This window comes from Miniopterus schreibersii, assembly GCF_964146895.1.
Source record: "Miniopterus schreibersii genome assembly, chromosome: 12".
Lineage (NCBI taxonomy): Eukaryota > Metazoa > Chordata > Mammalia > Chiroptera > Miniopteridae > Miniopterus > Miniopterus schreibersii.
This window is the reverse complement of record NC_138112.1, coordinates 65,443,458-65,465,325: the sequence shown is the minus strand read 5'-3', so window position 1 is coordinate 65,465,325 and position 21,868 is coordinate 65,443,458. Positions and strand designations below refer to the sequence as shown.

General features: G+C 45.2%; 4 protein-coding genes across 5 annotated transcripts; 2 read left to right on the top strand and 2 right to left on the bottom strand.

Moving 5' to 3' along the window:
• The first annotated feature begins 610 nt into the window (after positions 1–610).
• On the top strand, positions 611–5,953 carry BTBD18 (BTB domain containing 18). The gene is made up of 2 exons (XM_081155290.1): positions 611–1,030; positions 1,063–5,953. The coding sequence occupies exon 2, from the start codon at positions 3,455–3,457 to the stop codon at positions 5,300–5,302; it is 1,848 nt and encodes a 615-aa protein (XP_081011416.1). The 5' UTR covers positions 611–1,030; positions 1,063–3,454; the 3' UTR covers positions 5,303–5,953.
• A 93-nt stretch (positions 5,954–6,046) lies between these two features.
• On the bottom strand, positions 6,047–8,141 carry SELENOH (selenoprotein H). Of its 2 annotated transcripts, none has more exons than XM_081155409.1 (4): positions 7,519–8,141; positions 7,285–7,430; positions 7,047–7,173; positions 6,047–6,221 (listed from the first exon to the last, which is right to left on the bottom strand). In XM_081155409.1, the coding sequence occupies exons 1-3, from the start codon at positions 7,638–7,640 to the stop codon at positions 7,073–7,075; spliced, it is 369 nt and encodes a 122-aa protein (XP_081011535.1). In that variant the 5' UTR covers positions 7,641–8,141; the 3' UTR covers positions 6,047–6,221; positions 7,047–7,072. The 2 variants fall into 2 exon arrangements, with proteins under 2 accessions (XP_081011535.1, XP_081011534.1); XM_081155408.1 differs by having other exon boundaries at positions 7,077–7,173; positions 7,519–7,922.
• Positions 8,142–8,226: 85 nt separating this feature from the next.
• Positions 8,227–14,694, bottom strand: TMX2 (thioredoxin related transmembrane protein 2). Its single transcript, XM_081155390.1, has 8 exons — positions 14,455–14,694; positions 11,373–11,433; positions 11,017–11,130; positions 10,671–10,747; positions 10,325–10,431; positions 10,087–10,152; positions 9,865–9,994; positions 8,227–9,088 (listed from the first exon to the last, which is right to left on the bottom strand). The coding sequence occupies exons 1-8, from the start codon at positions 14,641–14,643 to the stop codon at positions 8,942–8,944; spliced, it is 891 nt and encodes a 296-aa protein (XP_081011516.1). The 5' UTR covers positions 14,644–14,694; the 3' UTR covers positions 8,227–8,941.
• A 352-nt stretch (positions 14,695–15,046) lies between these two features.
• On the top strand, positions 15,047–21,832 carry MED19 (mediator complex subunit 19). Its single transcript, XM_081155398.1, has 5 exons — positions 15,047–15,291; positions 19,200–19,456; positions 19,627–19,723; positions 20,028–20,122; positions 20,323–21,832. The coding sequence occupies exons 1-5, from the start codon at positions 15,075–15,077 to the stop codon at positions 20,389–20,391; spliced, it is 735 nt and encodes a 244-aa protein (XP_081011524.1). The 5' UTR covers positions 15,047–15,074; the 3' UTR covers positions 20,392–21,832.
• Positions 21,833–21,868: the final 36 nt, after the last annotated feature.

The following is a 21,868-nucleotide window of genomic DNA, read 5'->3' as shown; positions in this document are numbered from 1 at the left end:
TTCCAGTTTCTAATACCCTATCAATGACATTGAGGACTTACTCCAATGGGGACTCACTTAAAAACTCACCATAGGATAAGATATAATGACTTTAGAACCAGAGAGAGGATGACAAAATCAGGAAAAAAAGGTGTCACTGCCTTTGAGCACTGTAAGCTGTTTGGTAAAGAGCTGTTTGTTTTCTAGGACAGGTATGTTTGCAAGAGTGAAAATGAGACTATGGTCTTTTTCTTATAGAAAAGTGCCTTCAATGTACTATGCACAATGTAAGTGTTAGGTGATACCATTAAGTATTTTCCTATTTTCTTACCAAGCTGTTGCTTTTTCCTTGTCTTCAAATTGATGGTTTTTGTTGTTGTTAGACCTAAAATACAGGGGTGGGCAAAAGTAAGTTTACAGTTGTTTGTATAGAAAAATATGTAATACAAGAATAAATAATAATACAAGACTAAACTGTGTTTCCCATACTCACAATTGTAAACTTACTTTTGGCCACCTCTGTATATATAGCTTATTTCCACCTCTTTCCTTTACATTTGAAATGTTAAATCAGCATTTAACCTGGTTGAACCTGGTATAGTAGAAAAGGCCCAAGACTAGGAGTCAGTTTAAAATGTTTTTATTGATTTCAGAGAGAGAGGGAAAGGCAGAGAGACATCGATGAGAGAGAAACATGGACTGGCTGCCTCCGGCACGTCCCCTACCCAGGATCAAACCCAGACATGTGCCTTGACCGGAAATCAATCTGGTGACCTCTTGGTGTATGGAACGACACTCAATCCACAGAGCCACACGGGCCAGGCAGGAGTCAGTTTAAATCCTAACTTTTTAGTAACTAAGTGACAAATAGGCAAGTAAATTCATCACTCTGGAGCTGCTTCATTTATAAAAGAGGATTTTGAAAACCAATATTGTGTAGCACTCTACAGTTTACATAGTACATATTCTATAGTACAGCGTCTCTTATAACAGCCTTGTGAGATAAATAATGTTATATACGTGGTGAATGAATTGAGGCCCAGTGTGTTAAGTGACTTGCCTGTTCTCTTAGTAAGTGCAGAGTTGATATTCATTCCTTAATTCAGAATAAACAACAACAAAAAATCAATTACTTGTTGTATGCTAGTACACTGTTCTGGCATGCACACAGAATATATATGAAGATAAAATCCTTCCTTGTAAGGAAAGCACATAAGGAGAGACACTCAAATAACCAGTGTATTCAAGTAACTGTGCAGTATGATAAATAACATATTGGGGTAAGTATAGGCTGATATAGCAGCATTCTTTACAGACTTGAGGAGGTTGGGGGACAGGATGGGGGTTAAGGAGATTTTGTTGGAGGAAGTAACTCCCTTAGGGTGGTCTGAAGGGCAAACAGAAATAGGCGGAACTGAGGAAAGGTTTTCCTAGGCAGAGAGAACAGAATGGAGAGAATTAGAGATGTGGCAAGGAATTTATAAGTGGCTCCTTATGGGTACAGTGCTGACTACAGGAAGTATATTGACCAGAGATATTGCTAGAGGAATTAGCAGCAGTCATGTAAGGTCTGAAGTGTTATGCAAAGGAAATAGGTCTTGTCCTCAGAACACTGGGAATTGTATTTACAGGTTTTAAGGTCATGATCAAATAACCTACTTTTAGAAACAGCACTCAGGCTGCATAAGAATTATTGGATTATTTGTGGACACAAATAGGAGACTGCTTTGTAACCCAGAAGAGAGGAAACGGTGGCCTGAACTAAGGCATTGTGAGAGAAATTTCTGGCTTTTGAGCTATTAAAGGGAATTTTGTTATTTTTAAATATATTTTTTAATAGATTTCAGAGAGAGGGAGATAGAAACATCAATGATGAGTCATTGATCGGCTGACTCCTGCCTGCCCCCTGCTGGGGATTGAGCTTGCAACCTGGGCAGTGCCCTGACCAGGAATCAAACCTCAGTCTAAAGAGAATTTTATTTTATTTATTTATTTTTAAAATATATCTTTATTGAATTCAGAGAAAGGAAGGGAGAGAGAGAGAGAGAGAAACATCAATGATGAAAGTCATTGATCGGATGCTTCCTGCACACCCCCTGCTGGGGACCAAGCCCGCAACCCCAGGCATGTGCCCTGTCCAGGAATTGAACTGCGATCTCCTGGATCCTAGGTCGATGCTCAACCGCTGAGCCATGCCAGGCCAGGCTAAAGAATTTGAAAAACTTGTTGTAGTTAAGAGTATAGACTCTGTAGCCAGACCCCCGCTGTGTTCAAATCTTTTTTTGCTACTTACTAAACATATAATTGTGGGCACATTACTTAACTATGCCAAAATTTGCTCATCTGTAGTAACAATGGCTACTTCATAGGGGTCTGGTGAAGAGTAAATGAATACTGGTAAAACCCTTAGAACAATACTTGGCACATAAGGACTGAAAAAGCACTCACTTTCAAAAAACTAATGCTTGAATAGATGCAGTAGATAAGGGAGAAAGTAGAATCAAAGATAACTTCTAGTGCTCAGATTTGAACTGGGTGAATGTGTTATTTTGAAATAAGAAAACGGGTGGTTTTGGTGGGTGAGGAATGATGAATTCACTTGCTAGAAAGGTTCCATTGGAGGTATCTGTGGGACATCCATGTAGACATGCAGCCTATGGCACATTCAGTATCTCAGGAAAGGTATCTAGGCAGAAGTAGGATCTGGGAGTCATCAGCAAGCCTTTGGTATTTGAAGCCATCAGAGAGACTGAGATTGCCCAGGAAGTGCCTATAAAGTGAGGTGGCTCAGGGCAACCACTGGCTTAGTAGGCAGTGGATGGAGCTCAGGAGAGAATTGAGCTCTGATTGTCCATATCTAAAGCTCATGCCCTTTCTATTAGACCACAGGCAGCTTCTATAAATATTTTTACACTTGTGTGAGCCACAAAAATTGAGCAAGCATTTGATCCCCTACTTTGTGTCAAGCTTGAGTATACCTCAGTGAGCAAGACAGGCAAGAGAAAATGGAGGATACAGATAGCTAAGTGCTGTGATAGCTACAGAAGCACCAGGAGCACCAAACCCAGATGTATGATAGAGCAGGGGAAGGCTTTCTGAAAGAAGTGGTATCCAAACTAGATTTTGAGTTAGCTAGGGAATAGCACAAGGTCCCAGGAAGGCAAAAGGAAAGTATTTATCCTTTCTCCTTGAATTTCCATGGAGGGAAATTGAGAGAAGAGGCAGCACATTTGGGTAGTAGTATCTGTGCTTAGCTCATGAATGTACTAGTCTGTGTGGGATAACCGAGTGTTTGGGTTTCCCTCCAGGTGAGGCAGTCCCAGCCCATTGCTGTATCCTGTCTGCCTGCAGCCCCTTCTTCACAAAGCGCCTGGAGCAGGAGAGGCCAGCACAGGGTTGTAAGGTGGTGCTGGAGCTGGGGGGCCTGAAGATCAGGACACTTAGGAAGCTGGTGGACTTCCTGTATACCTCAGAGATGGAAGTATCTCTAGAAGAAGCCCAAGATGTGCTTTCTGCTGCTCGTCAGCTCCGCATATCTGAGCTAGAATCCCTTCAGCTAGAGGGTGGGAAGTTGGTAAAGGCCCCTCAGGGCCGAAGACTGAACCGGGAGTGCTTACAGCCTCCAAGTGCTGCACCAATCTCTGCCAGGGTGGTGGCATCCAGCCACTGCCCTACTCCACTGCCTGTTACCCAGACTCCCTGTCCTCTTGGGGTAGTGCGATTGAAGTTATCAGGGAAGGATGAGGGGCCCCAGGACAAGAGCAGCCGACAGAATGCAGAGAATTCATCTGGAACTCTTCTGCTCAAGAGGAAGGCCAGAGCCTGCGTAGCTCCACAAGGTGAAAGCTCTTCACCATCAAGCCACAGTCAGGGATCTAAAGAGAACAAAAGTGACCCTGCCCTTGGTCCTACAGAGCTTTCCCCACCCAGCTTGTACCCCTCTGTGGATAAGCGACTGTTACCCAGAAAGATCAGGCTGAGTCGTTCAAAGCCATCACCTGATGGCTGTACATCCAAGCCTTCCAGCATTTTAAGAGGACCCAGCTCAGTACCAGCAGCCCCTGGTCGGCGTCTTTGGCGACAGAAGAGTATAAATAAAGAAGTGCTAGAAGACAAGCATAAACCAGGGAGAGCTAGTCCTCTACAAAGCACCCCAAGCCCATCTGGTCTTGGAAAGATAGGTGGGAGTAAGAAGTGGAGCCCTGAAGTCAGGGCACCTAACTCAGACTCTGCAGAGGAGGGGCAGGTTGGGAGAGTGAAACTTAGGAAGACTGTCAATGGGACCTGCTGGGAGGTGGTGCAAGAGCCTCCCATCAAAATCTCTAAAGGTAGCCCTCATGTCCCAGAACCTGGAAACTTAGAAGAGCCTCCAGGGATTCAGCCATCAGTTAACCGGCAGGAAATGTCATCTACTAGAGTAGACCTGTGTCAGGACTCCCCAGTGTGCTCTAGGCTACAAGACATTCTGCTCTCTGCTAGCTGCTCCCCAGACCACCCAGTGTTGAAGTCTGAGTTTGGGTCCAGTCCAGAGATGGTAGGGAAGGAACCTGGGTTCAATATTGACTGCACAGAGCCATATGCATTTGACACAGCCCTGCTGGAGCAGCCCTGTGAAGCCGAGGAGTACCGAATCACCAGTGTTGCTGCCACCAGTGAGCTGGAGGAGATCCTGGACTTCATGCTATGTGGCTCAGACATTGAACCACCTACAGTATCTCTGGAGAGTCCCAGGGCTGAGGGCTGTAGGACCCCTAGTTATCACCTGACAGAAACAGGAAAGAACTGGATCGAGGGGGAAGAATGGTATTTACCAGACATGGAACTCTGGCCCCGGGAGCTCACAGGATTGGAAAAGGAACCTGTTGGTGAGAACAAAGAGCCAATTGAACCCTTTAGCCCCTTTGTTATGCCCTCTAAGATTAGTGAAGGCGAGGTGCTTTCAGTAGGACACTCTTGGACTCAAGACCAAGAAATTAGCAGCTCCCAGCCACCTGACGGTCAGAGAGACAAACTTCTCCATATTGACTCCCTTGATCCTCCCCAAAGGTCCCTTGGGGAACTCTCACCTCCCTGTTCTAACTGGGTGGAGACTGGGCTGGAAGTGTCACTAACTATGGAAGAGGTGTTATACCCTGCTCCAGAACCAGGCAAGGAAGTACTTAGCAACTCAGAGCTGGCAGACCCACTTCCTGCCAGCCCTGAAGAGGAAGAGGTTGATGTGGTAGACTGGACATCGGAGGGGAGGCTGGTGTCTACCAGTGTTTCCTCCATATGGCCTGACCCTTCCTCAGAGTCAGAAACAGAGGTAGACATACTAACCTAGGGGAGTAGGGAAGGCAGTTAAGGGCTACTTAGTAGGGAAGGCAGTTAAGGGAAATGTTGGCTAGCAAAAGTGGTATTGGCAGAGGATAGCACATGTCTGTCCTCTTAGCACAAGAGGCAGACATACCCCTTGCGCTCTGTAAATCCCACCCTCCCCTTCCCAGGTTTTGGGAGTTGGGCAGAAGTAAAGTATTACCACGAGTAGAAAATTATGAACTTGAACCACCTTAGTTTCTTATAACCTACTTTCCAGTGACAAGTAGAACAGTAAACTGTGTGGTCTCCAACTCTAGTGGGTCATAGGTAACAGCCAAGGCTAGGTCTCCCAGGTTATGCAGCACCGCTGATTCAGGAAAAATTAAGTACACCCTCTGCAGTAGTTCCATGTCAGAAAATGTTCCAGAAGGTGTGAAGCCGGGCTGGGGTGGAACATGAAGTGGATGGGAGTGATGGGAAATTGTCTAGCACATTATGTGTGGGGTTTATTCCAGTATGGGAAGTCTAGCCAAAACCTCTGCAGGGGCCAGGAAGAAGTACTTTCATCATTTCCAAGAAGTGAGTTGAAAAAGATACAGTTGCTTTTTTAAAAAAAAAGTATTTTCCCCCAAAAGTTCTTACAAGTATTTCACATGCGAGTTTCAGGTTAATTAGTGACTTCAGGCTATGAAAAATACATGGGGGACCAATCCTGTAAGGCTGGCTTTCGTCCCTTACCATAAAATTAAGTTTTACTTTATTACTCAAGTACTTTATTTCAACTTTTATTAAACCAAATCCAAGTACTTTCCAATGCCTTACTAGAGTGTTGCCTCACAACTGAACCATCAATTCTGGAGGAGAAGAAACCACAGCTTCAGGCACATGACTGGAGTTTGGCCATGTCCCGTCATAAATGCTCCAACATCACCAGGGACAGAAAGCTGTGAAAAAGAAAAAAAAGTTAGAAAAGGGATCCAGGCAATCATAGAGCTTAAGGAAGATGTGCTCCCCATCCTTGAACCCAAAGACTCAGGAGAGCTCAAGGATTGCATTCTCCTCCCACATCTGAACGTATCAGGTACTTAACCACATGTCGAAGCACTGTATGAAGCACTAGGTATGAAGACATGGTGAAATTTGAGTTTGGAGAGTACAGTAATGAAGTGTTACCACATGAGACTATGAACAGAAAGACCCTACTAGGAAAAAATAACATAAGAGGGTTGGGGTAAGTATATATGAAGCTACACAAAGATTTTTGCCAATAAAAGGGGAAATCACAACCCATAAAATAAACACGTGTCAGTGATTTTGTTTTAACTCATAAGTGAGGGAACTAGTGGGATTTACAATCACTTAAAAAGAATCAGAACACTTGCCATCAGGGATGTGGAAAATGAAATTTTTAACAAAACCGGCCCATATCCCCAGGGCAATAATTAACTGCATCTTCAAAGGACATAAATTGCATTTCTATAAGTCATTTACAATACCATCAGTTCTAAAACTTAGCTCAAAGACAATGAAATGAAACATGGGAGTTAGCAAAAGGCACACTAGATAGAAAACAAAATTTGCTGATCTCAGTTTTTCCTACCACCAAAAAGGGAAAGAGGTATTCCCAATACAGGAAATACTGAGAACAGAGAGTTATAAAAAAAATGTAGCTCCTGTGTGTGTCAAATGAGTAATAGTAAGGACTGTTTCGCAAATAGCCACACCAAGATCAAACCAATCCCTCCCGACCCCTCGCCCCCAGTTCAAACCTCAGCATGAGGATTTCGGCCCAAACCTACGAAAGGTACTCCTTCAGCTTCTCCACCACCACCTGCGGCTCAGGGAACTTGAGTTTGCGTGGGGGCCCCTTCTTAATCCCAGTCCAGAGCTCCGCACCTGCGGAAAGACCGGAGGATGCGAAGTTACTGTCTCCCCGCCCCCCTGTGAGACCAGCCTCCCTCTCCTCGGACCCATGCCCTCTCTTCCCAGACCCGGGTCCCCACTCACTGCTGCCGTCCGGGCGCAGCAGCGTCACCTCGAAGCTGCCCCTCCGGGGCTTGGCCGGGTTCACCCTCACTGGAAGCTCCGGGGCCTCCAGGCGCAGCGCCTGGCTCAGGGCCGCGGCGTTGCGCCCGTACACGCGTCAGCTGGTGCTACGGAGAGACCAGGGAGGGTCAGAGACCAGGGTCCTGGGTGTGCAATGCCCTTGCCCGCCTCCCCGTGACTCTCCAGGCCCCTCACCAATGTTCGATAACGACGGTCGCCTCCTCTACTTCCTTCTGGCTGCCAGCCAGCTTCTCCTGCTTCTCAGCTGCAGCAACCACCGCAGCCTCGGCCTTCCGCTTCCTCCCGCGGGAAGCCATGGCGCCTGCAGGCCGGCCGGGCCCGGCAACAGGGTGGAGACGCGGCCACCGAGTAGTGGACAGCCCCTCTCCGAGCTCCAAACCGCGGGCCAAACACTCTGCTCCCAGAACAAAACCTCGCCCAAGCAGCGGAAATCGTGGCGCCGACGCACACGCGGCCGGGGGGCGGGACCTCCGGCCGCAGCCACTCCGCAAGGAGGGTGGGGGGAGCCAAGGGGAGCACCGGCCTGACCGCCGGCAACCGGGGTCGCGCACAGCAGGGGCGGGGACTACGAAGCTCTAAAACCATGGTTTCCGGTGTTCCCGTAGCCGGAAGAGCGGCTACAGCGTTACGAAGCCGACCCCCATCCCTCAAAACCTCCTCCCTGGGACCCGCGGCCCAGTCCCGAAGCAAGCCTAGAACCTAACATGGTGCGATTGGTACTCTGGGTTTGCAGAAACTGGCCTTCCCCTACTCTCCCCAGTCATGGGAGCCAACGACTGGCATTTGGTGAAATTAATGAAAATGGCCTTTGGAGTTAGGCAATTCCTTTGCAGTTGCCTGGCTTTTTAATACCTGAGGAACACACTGAGGGGCAAACAAAAGGAAATCCCAGTCTCTTTATTATGGAAAACCATCAACTGGGTGTGGGAGAGTAGGTAGGAGGGTAAGTGAAACCCTAATCCTGCCCAAGGACTTCTCCAGGCCCCACCCCACAAAGGAAAGGTCTCAAACTTCTATTCCCTTTTCTCCCTCCTAACCTCCCAACCTCCATAAAATAAGTTACTGAATACTATCTTCAGTGAGAAAACTGGTTAAAGGTTTGCCCTTGGGACGAGTGACAGAGGTTTATTTTTAATGAAGGCCAGAAGGGCCTAAAGAAGCAAGGGTCCTTGAGGGAACATTTTTAGTGCACTCTGTCCCCCAGCATCTTATGTTAGGTTCAACCTACTGTAAATAGTCTCTGTAGGTCCACTAAGGAATACTGAAACCGCAGCATGGTGGAGATGTGTGAGTGGTGGGCAGTAGTGACACACTGACCCAAGCTGGGAGGGAAAGAATTTCCTCCTCCATTACATAAGATCTCTCCCTTCCTCCAGTGAAATAGTTGGCCACAGGAGTGGTCTTCCTAAGTGTGCCTGTCAATCCTATGGATGCCGCTTTAAAACCAGAAGCAGCACCCTGCCCCACTCAGGCACAGCCAAACAGGGAAAAACATAAATAAAAGGCGAGGCCTCAGGCAAGGCTGTGGTTACAGAAGTGGCAGGACTTCAAAGGTGCCTGGGATTGACCAGAAGGAAGCACTAACAAAGCAGGGAACCTATTTGTCCTTCTTGCTTTCCCCATCTGGCACTGCCGTGGGGGTTTGAGCCACAGACTGCTCCTCGGGAACATTATCTCCGGCCTTCCATTGCTTCTTGGCCCGTTGATAGAGTTCATTCAAGCTGAATTCTCGGATCACATTCTCCTGCACAAAAGAGATGCACAGGTCAGGTTGGAAGGGAGAGTTCAGAGCCTGGGATGTAAGAAGTATTTAGGCACAATCTAGGAAAAGATGACGCAAAGGATAGAAATCTACTCTAACCTAAATCTCTTTTATGGGTCCCTGAAAAGTCAACTATTATTTAGGTACCTATTATGTGCCAAACAGTGTGCCAAGAATTATAGCTCCATTATTTAATATAATCAGCAAAACAACCCCGAGAGCCAAGTGTTTCTGTCTCCAATTTACTGCTAAGGAACCTAGAACCTACAGACTACCTACAGACTACAGATGCAGGGCCTTTAAGACTGAATCTTGCCCAGGCAGTGGCTCAGTTAAGCATCAACCCATGAACCAGGAGGTCACAGTTCAATTCCTGATCAGGGTATATGTCTGGGTTGCAGGCTCGATCCCCAGTAGAACACCTGCAGGAGGCAGATCAATGATTCTCTCTCATCTTTGATGTTTCTATCCCTCTCTCCCTCTCCCTTCCTCTCTCTGAAATCAATAAGAAAAAAACATTTTAAAAAAAAAAGACTGAATCTTAACAACTAATAATTCCCCAGTACTAGCAGGTCTGGCACATGGTAGAAGCATAATATAAATTTGCTGAGTGAATTCAAAAATGAGATCTAATAACTAGTCTACACTCTCAAATCTTGTGGGCAAGTGGCAGAGCTAGGAATTGAACTGTTTGGGCTCCAAAGCCCACCCACTGTCCCATATGCTTCTCCAAACCACCTGCCCACTCTTTCCTGTACCTCAGAGAAAGTCCAAGAGACAGCTCGTCCTTTCTTGTCAATCTGTGGCCGCCGCATGACCTCCTTGCCACCTTGGAACAGGATCAGGGTAGGAAGCTGCTTGGTGAGGGGGGATATGCTCACTCTGTACCTACAGGGCCCAGAAAGTACTCTATAAATGCATCTGTGTACATCACTCAAAATGACTCCCTGTTTAGATCCTCTACCCAGGCCCTTACATACCGTGTACTAACATCGGTGTAGCGTCCAACGTCCACCTTCCCAAAATTTAGCCCTGTACAGTTGTACCTGAGAATATATTATTTAATATAGTGTAAGAAGCGAGAATGGATCAGGGAAGTGGAAGTACAGCTATTGGAGGGGATGCCTTTGGTTGCAATGTGCAAAAATCAAGGCCAAAAACAATGAGAGGGAAGGTACAGTTCTCAATTTCCATCACCCTTCCCTTTGCACTACTCACTTGAGGGAGAGATCAGCGTAGATTGGAGCAAATGATTGGCAGTCACTAGACCAATTGGCAAAGAACTCAATAATCCAAGTGACCCTCTTGTCCCGCTCTAGTTCTTCCTGCCACACACAGGGAGGAAACAGTGAGCTGGATCACACAGGCTCCTGGAAAGGTTCAGACCTTAGCATCTAATTCCTCATCAGGGCTTTCCCTCTCCACCTCCCTTAGCTCCCATGATGAACCACAGTGCCCTTGACTTCCATCCTGAAGCACAGTTGCTCCTTCTAGTGAGTAGGGTGCACAACTACAAAATTACCCACAAGGGACTCAAAAAACAGGAGGCAGGATGAACACTCACATCAATGGTTTTATCGTTGAAGTACTTGATGTACTCAGGGCCCATGTACAGGGGAGGCTTGCACGTCATCAGGAACACTAAACACAGTAAAAAAGACGTTGGAGGAAACATAAGGCCTTGGGCAAGGATTTGCTTTCCAACTAATTCAAAGGCTTCAAGCACCAAAGAACACATTTCGAGGGCATACACAGACCACTGACACATTCCCTTCCTGTTAAAATAAAGTTTCTGTAGAGTCTTACCATCTGAACCACACACATAATTAATTAGGAACAGATATGGAAGAAGACTATGGAGAAACTGGTTTGTATTTGGTTCCCACAACCAAGTCTTGTAGTCCCCTTACCTATGCAGAGTATGATGTAAAGCAGGCCCATGGCAATATCCAGGCGGAAGAAAAGAATTGCATTGGCCACTTTACTGAACATGAAGATGTTGCCTATATGTTGCTCCACAGTGACTGAAACACAAAGATGTCACAGGTCAGGCTGGGTGCATGTTCCAGCATCTCATTCTTTGTCCCTCTTCCTGGCGTACTTTGAAACGGCAGAGGGGAGGGGATAAAAGTCCAACATCAAATTCAGTGTTGGCATGGAATGAGGGGCTAGTACAGTCAATAAGGCCCCTCACATAACATGAATAAAAACACCTCTGGAAGGCTTTAGGCCTACCCTTGGGAGACAGAGAAACAGGCTAACTTACTGGACCTGCGGTTCTTCATCATCACGATGGCACTGAGAAACATCAGGATCTCTACTTCTCTCTGCAACAGAATCAAAGTGGCAGAAATGCCATCAGCAGAGAGACTTTGGGTGGGTAAAGGAGCCAAATATGGAACAAAAACCAACAGATATCCAAACGGGGAATGGTAACAATAAATAAATGGAGTCGGCTAAGGTGTAGTGGTGAAAAACACCAGATCTAGGTTCAAGTTCTACCCCTGCCACAACCTGGCTGGCACCTTTCTGTGAATCAACCGCTGAGCTTTTGTTTCCTCCACTGAACAACATCTATTTCAAAATGCTATTGTGAAGATTAAATGATAATGAATATTAAAGAGTTGTATAAAGTATGGTATGGTATAAAACTGTGAGAAATTATAACCAACTCTGTGACCGTAGGAAAAGGAAACTTTTCCAGGGAGACTTTCCCAGTAATATTCCACTCATACAATATATGGTTATTTCATTTGTTTGGTTTTGCTTAAGTTAAATCATTCCTCTCCACCCAATATTCACAGTGATAATCCATGGGCCTTTAATATAATTTGAGAGCTGAAGGAGGCCTTTCAGAGCTCCCAAAGTATCCTTGTTTTAAGTATCCTTGGCTTATAGCTCTTTCTCACATTCTAGAATGTACGCTCCACATGAACAAAGTGAGACAGACAATGAACATGACAAAGAAACAAACAAAATAATTTGAAAAAGTAACAATTGCAATGAAGACTAACAAGGCCCATGTGAGAGTAAGCACAGGAGGAGGGCAACTATAGATTAGATTGTCTGAGGCCTTCCATTCCTTTCTGTTTTTAATACAGAGGCCAAATCATCATGTCAGACAGAACCAATCAACTGTGATTTACAGCTAGGAGTCAAGAACATGCAAGCAAGATCCACACACTGCCTTTGGCTGATGTGATTCTTTGGTCTTCCATAATCCCTAAAGGATTCCTGACTCTTTTTATTCTGAGCTATTTATCTGTTGAAGACACTGAGTCAGTTGTACTGTTAACTTCCCTACTTTCTGGACTTGTCTCTTGCATCCTCATGGTATTTGTTCTGATGATCTTCAATCTCCCATATTTCTTGTAAAGTGAGAATGAAATTTAGAGGTTTGAATACAATGAAATCCAAATCTTTTGCCAAAAATACATCATAGGTGGTGCTTGATATTCCCTATTACATCCCTTCAGAGAGCATATCAACCTTTCATCTGATGGTTTTAGCATCCACAGATGATCATTGCCTAGATTTATTATTTCATTAGGGGTTGCTAAATGATATTTAAGTTCTATCATCCTTCTGTATTAATTAGCTCAAATTCTTCTATTAGGAAATCAACATTCCCTTACTAGTTTAAGCTGAAAAACAGTATATACAGTAAAAGCAAAAGCCTTCTTTCCTTTTATTTAAGAAAACAGAAATAAGCTTTTATACTCTGTTAAGCCACTGAAAATTTGAGGTTTACCTGTTATTGATAACATTTTTTACCTTAGCTTCCCAATCACCAAGGTAAATCAGTAAAACATAGATTTTCCAGGAAAGCACTGGCGGTGAACCCATAGTAGAGATGCTTCATGACTCAAGATGAACCCAATAAACCCATCACTAAACTTGAAAATGTATTTAACACTACACTGTAGAGTACTGGTTGTTCACCCCAGCATTATGAGAGAGTATCGTAACACATACTGCTAGCCCAGGAAAAGATCTACATTCAAAATTTGAAGTATGGTTTCTACTGAATGTGTATCGCTTTAACATCATCCTAAAGTTGAAAAATCGTAAGTCAAACCATCGTAAGTCAGGGACCATGTGTAGCTAAAACAAAATTTATCAGAGTAATAATAAAATATAAAACTTTCCAATATTTTGCATATCATTAGACAAGAGTATACAGAGAAATTATGTAAAATGGCCCTACACTTATTAAAATCTTTATTACTATCCACTTATGTTTTTGAGTCCCATTTTGGTTAAAGTGGTATGGAATATCAGATAAAAATAGGATCTTTTGAAGTAGCATGGCTACACTTAAGTAAATTAACAATACTGTCTGGAGGTGGCCAGAGGAAGTATTAAAGAGTAAACAAGGGATGAAAGACAAAAATAAGGGAGTGGGTTCTGGTAAAGACCAACACTCATTTTTGGAAAAAAGACCAAAAGTCAGGATGACCCTCCTTCCTCAACATAAATGCTGCTATATACAGCTGAGAGCAGAGCTTCAACTCATTTGTCCCAGTGGTCCCTGCACCCCTACTGGGGAAGTACAGCAAGCAGCTTGAGGTAGATTTATGATGAATTTTTTACAATACCTTTTAGATAGGTATAACAATTTTATTTATTTTTGCACTCTCAGGATGCAGCATAGTTTCTAGCATATAGCGAGCACTCTGGAAATGTTAACTGAATTAAGAAATGTGTGAGCCCGTCCGGCGTGGCTCAGGGATCGAGCATTGACCTATGACTCAGGATATCACGGTTCGATTCCCGGTCAGGGCACATGCCCAGGTTGCGGGCTCGATCCCCAGCAGGGGGCGTGCAGGGGGCAGCTGATCAAGGACTCTCATTATTGATGTTTCTCTCTCCCTCCCTCTCTCTGAAATCAATAAAAACATATTTTAAAAAAAAGAAAGAAAAGAAATAGGTGATAAATGTGTAGGTACTATGGCCTGGAGCGGGGTTTCAAATCCTAGTTGTGTGACCTTGGACAAGTCTCCTAATCACGCCGAGATCAATTTCTTCACCAATAAAGGCAATATTATTACTTGTCTCGTTTATCTCACTGGCTCCGTGAGAGGCTTCACATACGAGCGGCACTGATAAAGACGGTACACACGCGGAGAGTTTGGGAAGGGCTGTTGTGCAGGCTAACCGGGTTTTCCATCTTAACTAAACTCAGGGTTTAGCCTCGATGACACGCCAGGCTCTATACTCTAATGGTGAGTCCGCGACAGGCTCGGAACCGCGGGGTGTTCTCAAAAAGGGGAACCTCGCCCCCCCCCCATGCAACCGCAGGGGAAGGGGCCGTCAAGGTCGCGGGGTCTAAGGCGGGGGTCGCTCACCCAATCAAAGTCACACGGGTTGCCGTCTTCGCGCTGCGTGGGGAGGGTGTGACAGAGCGGGGGCAGCTTCCTCACGAGTAGGAAGGCAGCAGAGAGCAGGGCTGAAAAAAGGTAGTAAGGTTGGGCCAGCCATCGTGAAAGGCGCGGCACCGAATACACCAGAGCAATCAAAGGCGCCAGGACCGCCATCTTCCTGGCCAGGCGCCACTGGCCGCTCGCAGCTGCTGGGAGGCCTGACCCCGCCTCTCCGCCATCGGGACTGCCATTGGGCCGAGTCTCGGACGCACCGCCTCTGGACCCAGCAGTAGGTTTCTGATTGGACGCCACCGTAAGGAAGACCTGGAAAAGGGACGGGATACTTTATTGGCCAATCTAGCCGTCGCTTTTTCCACCTAAGTCATTTTATTGGCTATGCGAGTGTGGCTGGAGAATAAAGTTAGATAGTACTTCCTGTACGTAATCATTCAGCGACGGTAGTAGTTGCCGGATCAAGGTAGGCGGGGCCAGAAGCATCCAATGATAAGCGGCAGATGGAAGAAGAGGGCGGTACAGCGGGAAAGGACTGTCCAATGAAAATCACTAGCGCCAGACACCTGGACGGCGCCGGGGCAGAAGGAAAGATGGAGAATTTCACGGCGCTGTTTGGAGCTCAGGCTGACCCACCCCCGCCCCCAACCGCACTCGGCTTCGGACCAGGGAAACCTCCACCCCCGCCTCCCCCTCCTCCAGGCGGGGGACCCGGCACGGCTCCGCCCCCCACCGCGGCCGCGGCCCCTCCGGGTGCTGAGAAGTCGGCAGCTGGTTGCGGTCCCTTCTACCTAATGCGGGAACTGCCAGGTGAGTGCTAGGCCTGGCAGAAGCGAGCCAATGAGTTCATCACGGGGGTGATGGGCGTGGTTCTTAGCCGGCTGGCCGACGTGCAAGGTAACCTAGGCAACTCGTGCCAGGACCTTGGAGCTCAGAGTTAGCCTTTGTGTAACGAGTTTGAGGAGATGGAAATCAAGAGTCATTTTGGACATGTTTAGGCTCCAAAATGCCTTTTAGTTCATCCCAGGCCCTACTGCTACATCGAGAGTAGAGGGGCACAGCCGGGCGTGGCTCAGCGGTTGAGCTTTGACCAAGAATCCAGGAGATCGCGGTTCGATGCCCGGTTGCGGGCTCAGTCCCCAGTCGGGGGACGTGCAGGAGGCAGCCGATCAATGACGACTCTCTCATCATTGATGTTTCTGTCTGTCTCCCCCTCTCCCTTCCTCTCTCTGAAATAAAGATATATTTAAAAAAAAAAAAGTAGAGGGAACTAATACTGGATATTGGTACAGTAATTTGAAGTTCACAACGCAGTTATATACGTAATAGAATTTAATACATAGAATAGCCCATTGAGGTAGGTATTGTTATCTGCATTTTATAGTTGAAAAAACTGAAACAGGGAGGTTGGCTTTCCTTTGGTTGGTTAGTGATTGATGTGTGCCACTAACCTTACCTATTCTGATAGTACCTATGTATATCAGTCAGTTGACATGTTAAATATCTGTTTGGGGCAAATGCTGAGTGTATAGGAAGAAGGTGGGAGGACACACGGTGAGAAGAGGAACAAGACTGATAAGTCTGGTCCTTGCTTTTAGGGAAGTTATTTTAGTTAGGGTTGCCAAGTATGCGGTTTAAAGATAGTAACCATATTTCTTGTCAGGGCCAATCTCATTACTTGGTGGTCATGCCTCACATACAACAAAATCACAGCAAGAATAAGTTGTCACTTGAGCTGAAACTTGATGAATTTATCTTGGTGAAGAATTTTCCTATAATTAGGTCAGTTTTCCTAAAAGGAAACACTGTGAGAGGTGTGTTTTTCAGGAGATAATGGAGACCCATTTGGATGGATCGAAAATTTTGCATAGGGAACTGATGGTTGACGAGGTCCCAAAACTTTTACTAAGTTACAGTAAAATATGTTTAACCATGAATGCCAAAGGAATTTGAAGTCTTTATTGAGGGTTATGGGAAACCATTGAGGTTTTTTAACTGAGGAGTACTGCTTCTAAAAATATCTGGAGAGTAGGGGGTACCATGTATTGAAATGCAGAAACCAGGAGTGAGGTGGAGAAGATTTGGAGTTTAAAAAAACATATTATCTGCCTGGCCGGTATGGCTCTATGGTTGAGTGTCGACCGATGAGCCAGGAGGTCACGGTTGGATTCCCAGTCAAGGTACATGCTCAGGTTTCAGGTTCGATTCCCAGTAGGAGGCAGGCAGGATGCAGGTGATAAATGATTCTCTCCAATCATTGATGCTCTCCCTTCCTCTCTGATACCAATTTTTTTTTAAATTATATATATATATATATATATATATATATATATATATATATATATATATATAACTACATAGTATCTGACCCTGCCTAGGTAGCTGAGTTGGTTAGAGCATTGTCCGTGATACGCTAAGTTTGCGGGTTCAATCCCCAGTCAGGGCATATACAAGAATCAACCAATGGATGCATAAAAAAGTGGAACAACAAATTTCTGTATCCCTCTCCCCCTTCCTTTCTCTCTCTAAAATCAATCGATCAATAAAAAGCCATAGTATCTGCATGGAATTGACTAAGAGGAAGTTGGAAGTGCAAGATTAGTTTTCAGGAGAGGAGTCAGAGCTGGGGGAGAGATTTATAAATCATCTTCATAGAACTGATAGTCAAAAAATTGGAATGACTCTTAAGTTAAAGTTCAGAAAAAGCACAGAGTGTCTTCTCACCTGAGCCTTGAGCATACCACCTGGAAGGAGAGAGCCAACAGAGAGGGAGGGTAAAGTCAGGACAGGAGGCAATAATGGCAGGAGGCAATGCCGAGTTATGCAGAGAGGTACTGTGGCTCTGAGTCTCCTGCCATTAACAGTAGACCACTCTTCTGAGGTATTTGACATGAAAAAATAAGGGAAAGAATAGGGTAAGGCCTAGTGTTATGGAGAAAAAAATACCTTGTTTCTTTAATAGTTATTGAGCATCAAGAATGTGCAGTTTTGGGCACCAGCCATACATGAATGAACAAGACATTGTCTGTCTTCAAGGGGCTCTCACAGTTCATGACCTGAGTTTTCCAAAGTGAAGGATTGGAAACAAGCCACTATGGCATTTGTACCCTTCATGTTCATCATAACTCTAGATGAAGTTATAGGCTAGATATTTCCCTTCTTGCCACTGGATCCTTATTAAGTTACAAGTTTATATTCTTTGGAAAAAGTCAGCCACGCAATATTTATACTGATAATGCCTTACATTTATATAGTACTTCATACTTTTCAGTATGTTTTCATTTGTCACTTGAACAAAATTCAGTTTACTTAAGATTGTTATTACTACATTCTATGGATAAGAAGCTGAGGCATAGAGGACAGTTAAGATTAGAATTTTAGTTGCCCAACTTCTAATCAAACATTTCTTTCTATAAAGCATTATTCTCGGTATTATGAGGAGGAATAAAGATAGTGATAACAAAAGTTAGGTAGCGGTAGCTAGAAAAAGCTCCTGGCTGTTTTTCCATGTAAAAGTGATCAGTGTTTCTTGCTAGGAAAAAAAAAAAAAGGAAGCCATTGGGTCATATTTGGCCCTTAGCTTGGTTGTAGCTGAGCTGTGAGGTAATATCATCCTGGTCATGCCAGGGAGTATGATTTCTCACTACCCCAGAGCAGCCTGGCAGGGGTAGCTCAGCAGTTGAGCATCGACCTATGATCCAGATCGAGGTTCAATTCCTGATTCCGGGTCAGGGCACATGCACTCAGGTTGCACTCAGTCTCCAGCAGGGGACATGCAGGAGGCAGCCTATCAATGACTTTGTCATTATTGATGTTTCTCTCTCTCTCTCTCTGAAATCAATAAAGATATATTTTTTTAAAAAATCTCTCAGCCCAGCCGGTCATGGCTCAGCTGTTGAGCGTCAGCCTAGGATCCAGGCAGTTGGGGTTCGATTCCTAGTCAGGGCACATGCCCGGGTTGCGGGCTCAATCAATGACTCTCTCATCATTGATGTTTCTCTCTCTCTCCCTCGCCTTTCTTCTCTCTGAAATCAATAAAGATATATTTTTTAAAAAAAATCTCTCAGAGCAGTGTTTAGCACAGGGTATCGTGGAAGTTATTATTCTGGTTAGTCCAAGGAAAGGAGTGTCTCCTTCATTGGTTAAAGCAGTTTCCATCTCTGCCCTATTTAGATTTTTGCTTATTTTCTCATTCTCATTCCAACCCACCATTTTATAATACTGTATTTTAGTGTTTATTATGTTTACGTTTGCTGTTCTTAGTTTAAAAATAATTTATTTTTTTTTGTAATTCTCACTTGAAAGATTCCTTATTTAGGCTAAACTACAGTTCTTCACTTTCCCTCTGGATCAATGACTTAAAAGATTCTTTTTTTAAATTTTTATTTATTGATTCTAGAAAGAGAGAGAGAAAGAAGTGCCAATTTGCTCTTCTACTTATTTATGCATTCATTGGTTGATTCTTGTATGTGTCCCGATGGGGGATCGAACCCACAACTTTGGCATATGGGGTGATGCTCTAACCAATTGAGCTACTCAGCCAGGGCTGCACTATTTCTTCTTATCCATGGAAAGTGGTAATAACTGTCTTAAGTACACTGAATTTTTGTCAAGGTTCAAATGAAAAAGTACGGAAAAGTATTATAAGGCATTATCAGAATAAATATTGTGTGACTGACGTTTAAAAAATATTTTTTTATTCTCCCCGTGTTCTCCAGGCAGCACCGAGCTGACAGGCAGCACCAACCTGATCACACACTACAACCTGGAACATGCCTATAATAAGTTCTGTGGGAAGAAGGTGAAGGAGAAGCTGAGTAACTTCCTGCCTGACCTGCCGGGGATGATTGATCTGCCAGGTTCCCATGATAACAGCAGCCTCCGCTCCCTCATTGAGAAGCCCCCTATTCTTGGTGGCTCTTTCAATCCTATCACAGGGACCATGCTAGCTGGCTTCCGCCTCCACACCGGCCCGGTGAGTCCCCTCTTGGGGAGGAAGGAGGCAAATTGGGAGGCGTGAAAGGCATGGAGGTAGTTTTTCTGGCCAAGTCTGTTCCTTCCTAACTTACCAAGCAGAGCAGACGATGGGAGCAGGGCGTTTATTTGCTCCCCCCGCTCACCTGGGCCTTCCCTTGGATCCTTCAGTTGCCAGAGCAGTGTCGTCTGATGCATATCCAGCCTCCCAAGAAGAAGAATAAACACAAGCACAAACAGAGCCGTACCCAGGATCCCGTCCCCCCAGGTAAGCAGCGGTTTTGTTCGCAGCCAGAAAAGCTGATGTTCTGAGTCTGGTTCGACCGTCCTCAGTGGAACACACCAGGTAAGTTCCTTATGGAGCCCTGGACTCCCAGGTTCTCCTGAAAGAAGAAATGGATGTTCTGGGGTCTCCTGGGCAAGTAGGACCAGGGGACAGGGGCCTTAGCAGTGCCTCTGGATCCTCTTTGGCCATTTGAACAGAAGCAGTTACCCTGACCAGGGGTTTCCCTGCAGCAGCAGGAGGGAGTTTTGAGCTCCTCAGTTGATAGGCGGGCGCCTGTCTCCAACAGAAACACCATCTGACTCAGATCACAAGAAAAAGAAGAAGAAGAAAGAGGAGGATCCCGAACGGAAGAGGAAGAAGAAGGAGAAGAAGAAGAAGAAGGTAAGGGAGGGGCTGGTGGCGCAGCCCAGTGAGTTTCCCTCGTGTCTCACCCGGGCCACCATCAAGTCCCGAGCCGCAGGTTGGACCCAGCATTGAAAGCCCATTGAGAACAGGCGGGTTGTATGGTTCTTCTATACAGCCCTGGTCAAGGCCAGAGCTAGTTCCTAGTTGTTCTTGTACCCCTCCTTTGTCTCCCCCAGAACCGACACAGTCCAGACCACCCAGGTATGGGCAGTTCTCAGGCCAGCAGCAGCAGCAGCCTCCGCTAACAGACCACTGGACTCTGCCAGAATGACTTTTCCTGCTGTACTGAACCTGCTGTCAAAGACTGCCTTCCTGGCTCTTGGACACTGCCTTAAGAGCATCCCCTGCGGCTGGAACAGAAGCAGGCCTGCTGTGCTCAGTTAAGAGGAATGCATTATGAGAAAGAGCCATGCATTTGTAAGGCTCAGTCCAGCTTTCTCATGGACATCTCTTCCTCTCCCAGGAAGCTTTCTTTTCACCTCTTTTGTGCAGTTTGTCTGATTTATGACCTTATCTGATTTGTTAGGGTTTTTCTTTAAAAAAAAATTTTTTTGCATTTATCAAACTTGAAGTATGGCTGCCTGTTAAGAGGTAAGTGCCTTTCTGTGAGTCAGGGTTTAAGCCAAGGCATGCTGAGAAGGGGGGGGGGGGGGGGGGGGGGGGGGATTTGGGTCTTATATTATATTATCTCATCAGTACACAGGGAACCAATCAAAATGAGATTGGGGGACATGGTCCAAAGGTTAGGCAGAGCTTGTTAACACCTTGCCCATAATGTTGAGGACCAAACACCTGGATGATCTTCAGGCCTCATCTGAAGAGCTGATCCAGTTAGGGCTCAACTGTATTCTAGGTCAATTTTGTGTTGGAACAGAATAGCCAACCAAAAAAGCACCTACAGTCACCACTGAACTTTAGCCAGTTGTTTCTTGGTCAAGCCCATGATTTTTCTGAAGTGAGTATCTGGCAAGCAAAGGTAAATGCTTCTCTTGTCTTTATAGTAAGAATGTTGGACCTGCCTCATTCCTTAGTTAAGACCAAGTACTTGGCTAATGTGAAAACATTTCTAAGCTTCTAAGAGAGCAACAAAAAGGCAGCCTAAACTAACAAAATGTAAAAATAAGTCCCTTAGGTCTTTGCAGGCCAGGTAACTGAAAAAACCTGAGAAAACCCAGCCTAATGTACTCAAGACTTGAAGCTAAATTTGACAGAACAGTTAAAATCTGTTGCTATGAGCTAGGGTTTTTCCTAGATTGGTAGGCAGAAAACTACTCATTTAGCTCCAGTTTTAATCTAGGATTTCAGAGCAAGAGTTCATATACTTAAGATATAGACAGCAAAAATAAATGGTTCTGGCCAGTTCTCTGAGATTTAGTGTCCAAGGATGCCTGTAAAAGTAAGGCACAGCCTTTTGCTTTCGCAAAGAGAAGAGAAAGTAGGAGATATCAGATTGAACTGCCGCCCCTACGTACAGCTGGCCTTTTAGAGCGCTTTCATACTTCCATCATCCAGTCTCCCATTTGGCTGCATACAAAATGAACCTTACTTTCCAGAGACAATTCTGTATTAAGGAACAAGTGTGGCACAAGTCAAGAGTTCTCTAAGCTTCAAAATGACAGGCTTTAGTGGTTACAAATGATTTTTTTCAGGAATTTTTGGATTAAACCACTGGAAACAAAACCAGGACCTGTTGTCGTAAGTGGTTCTTTTCACTACAGTCCT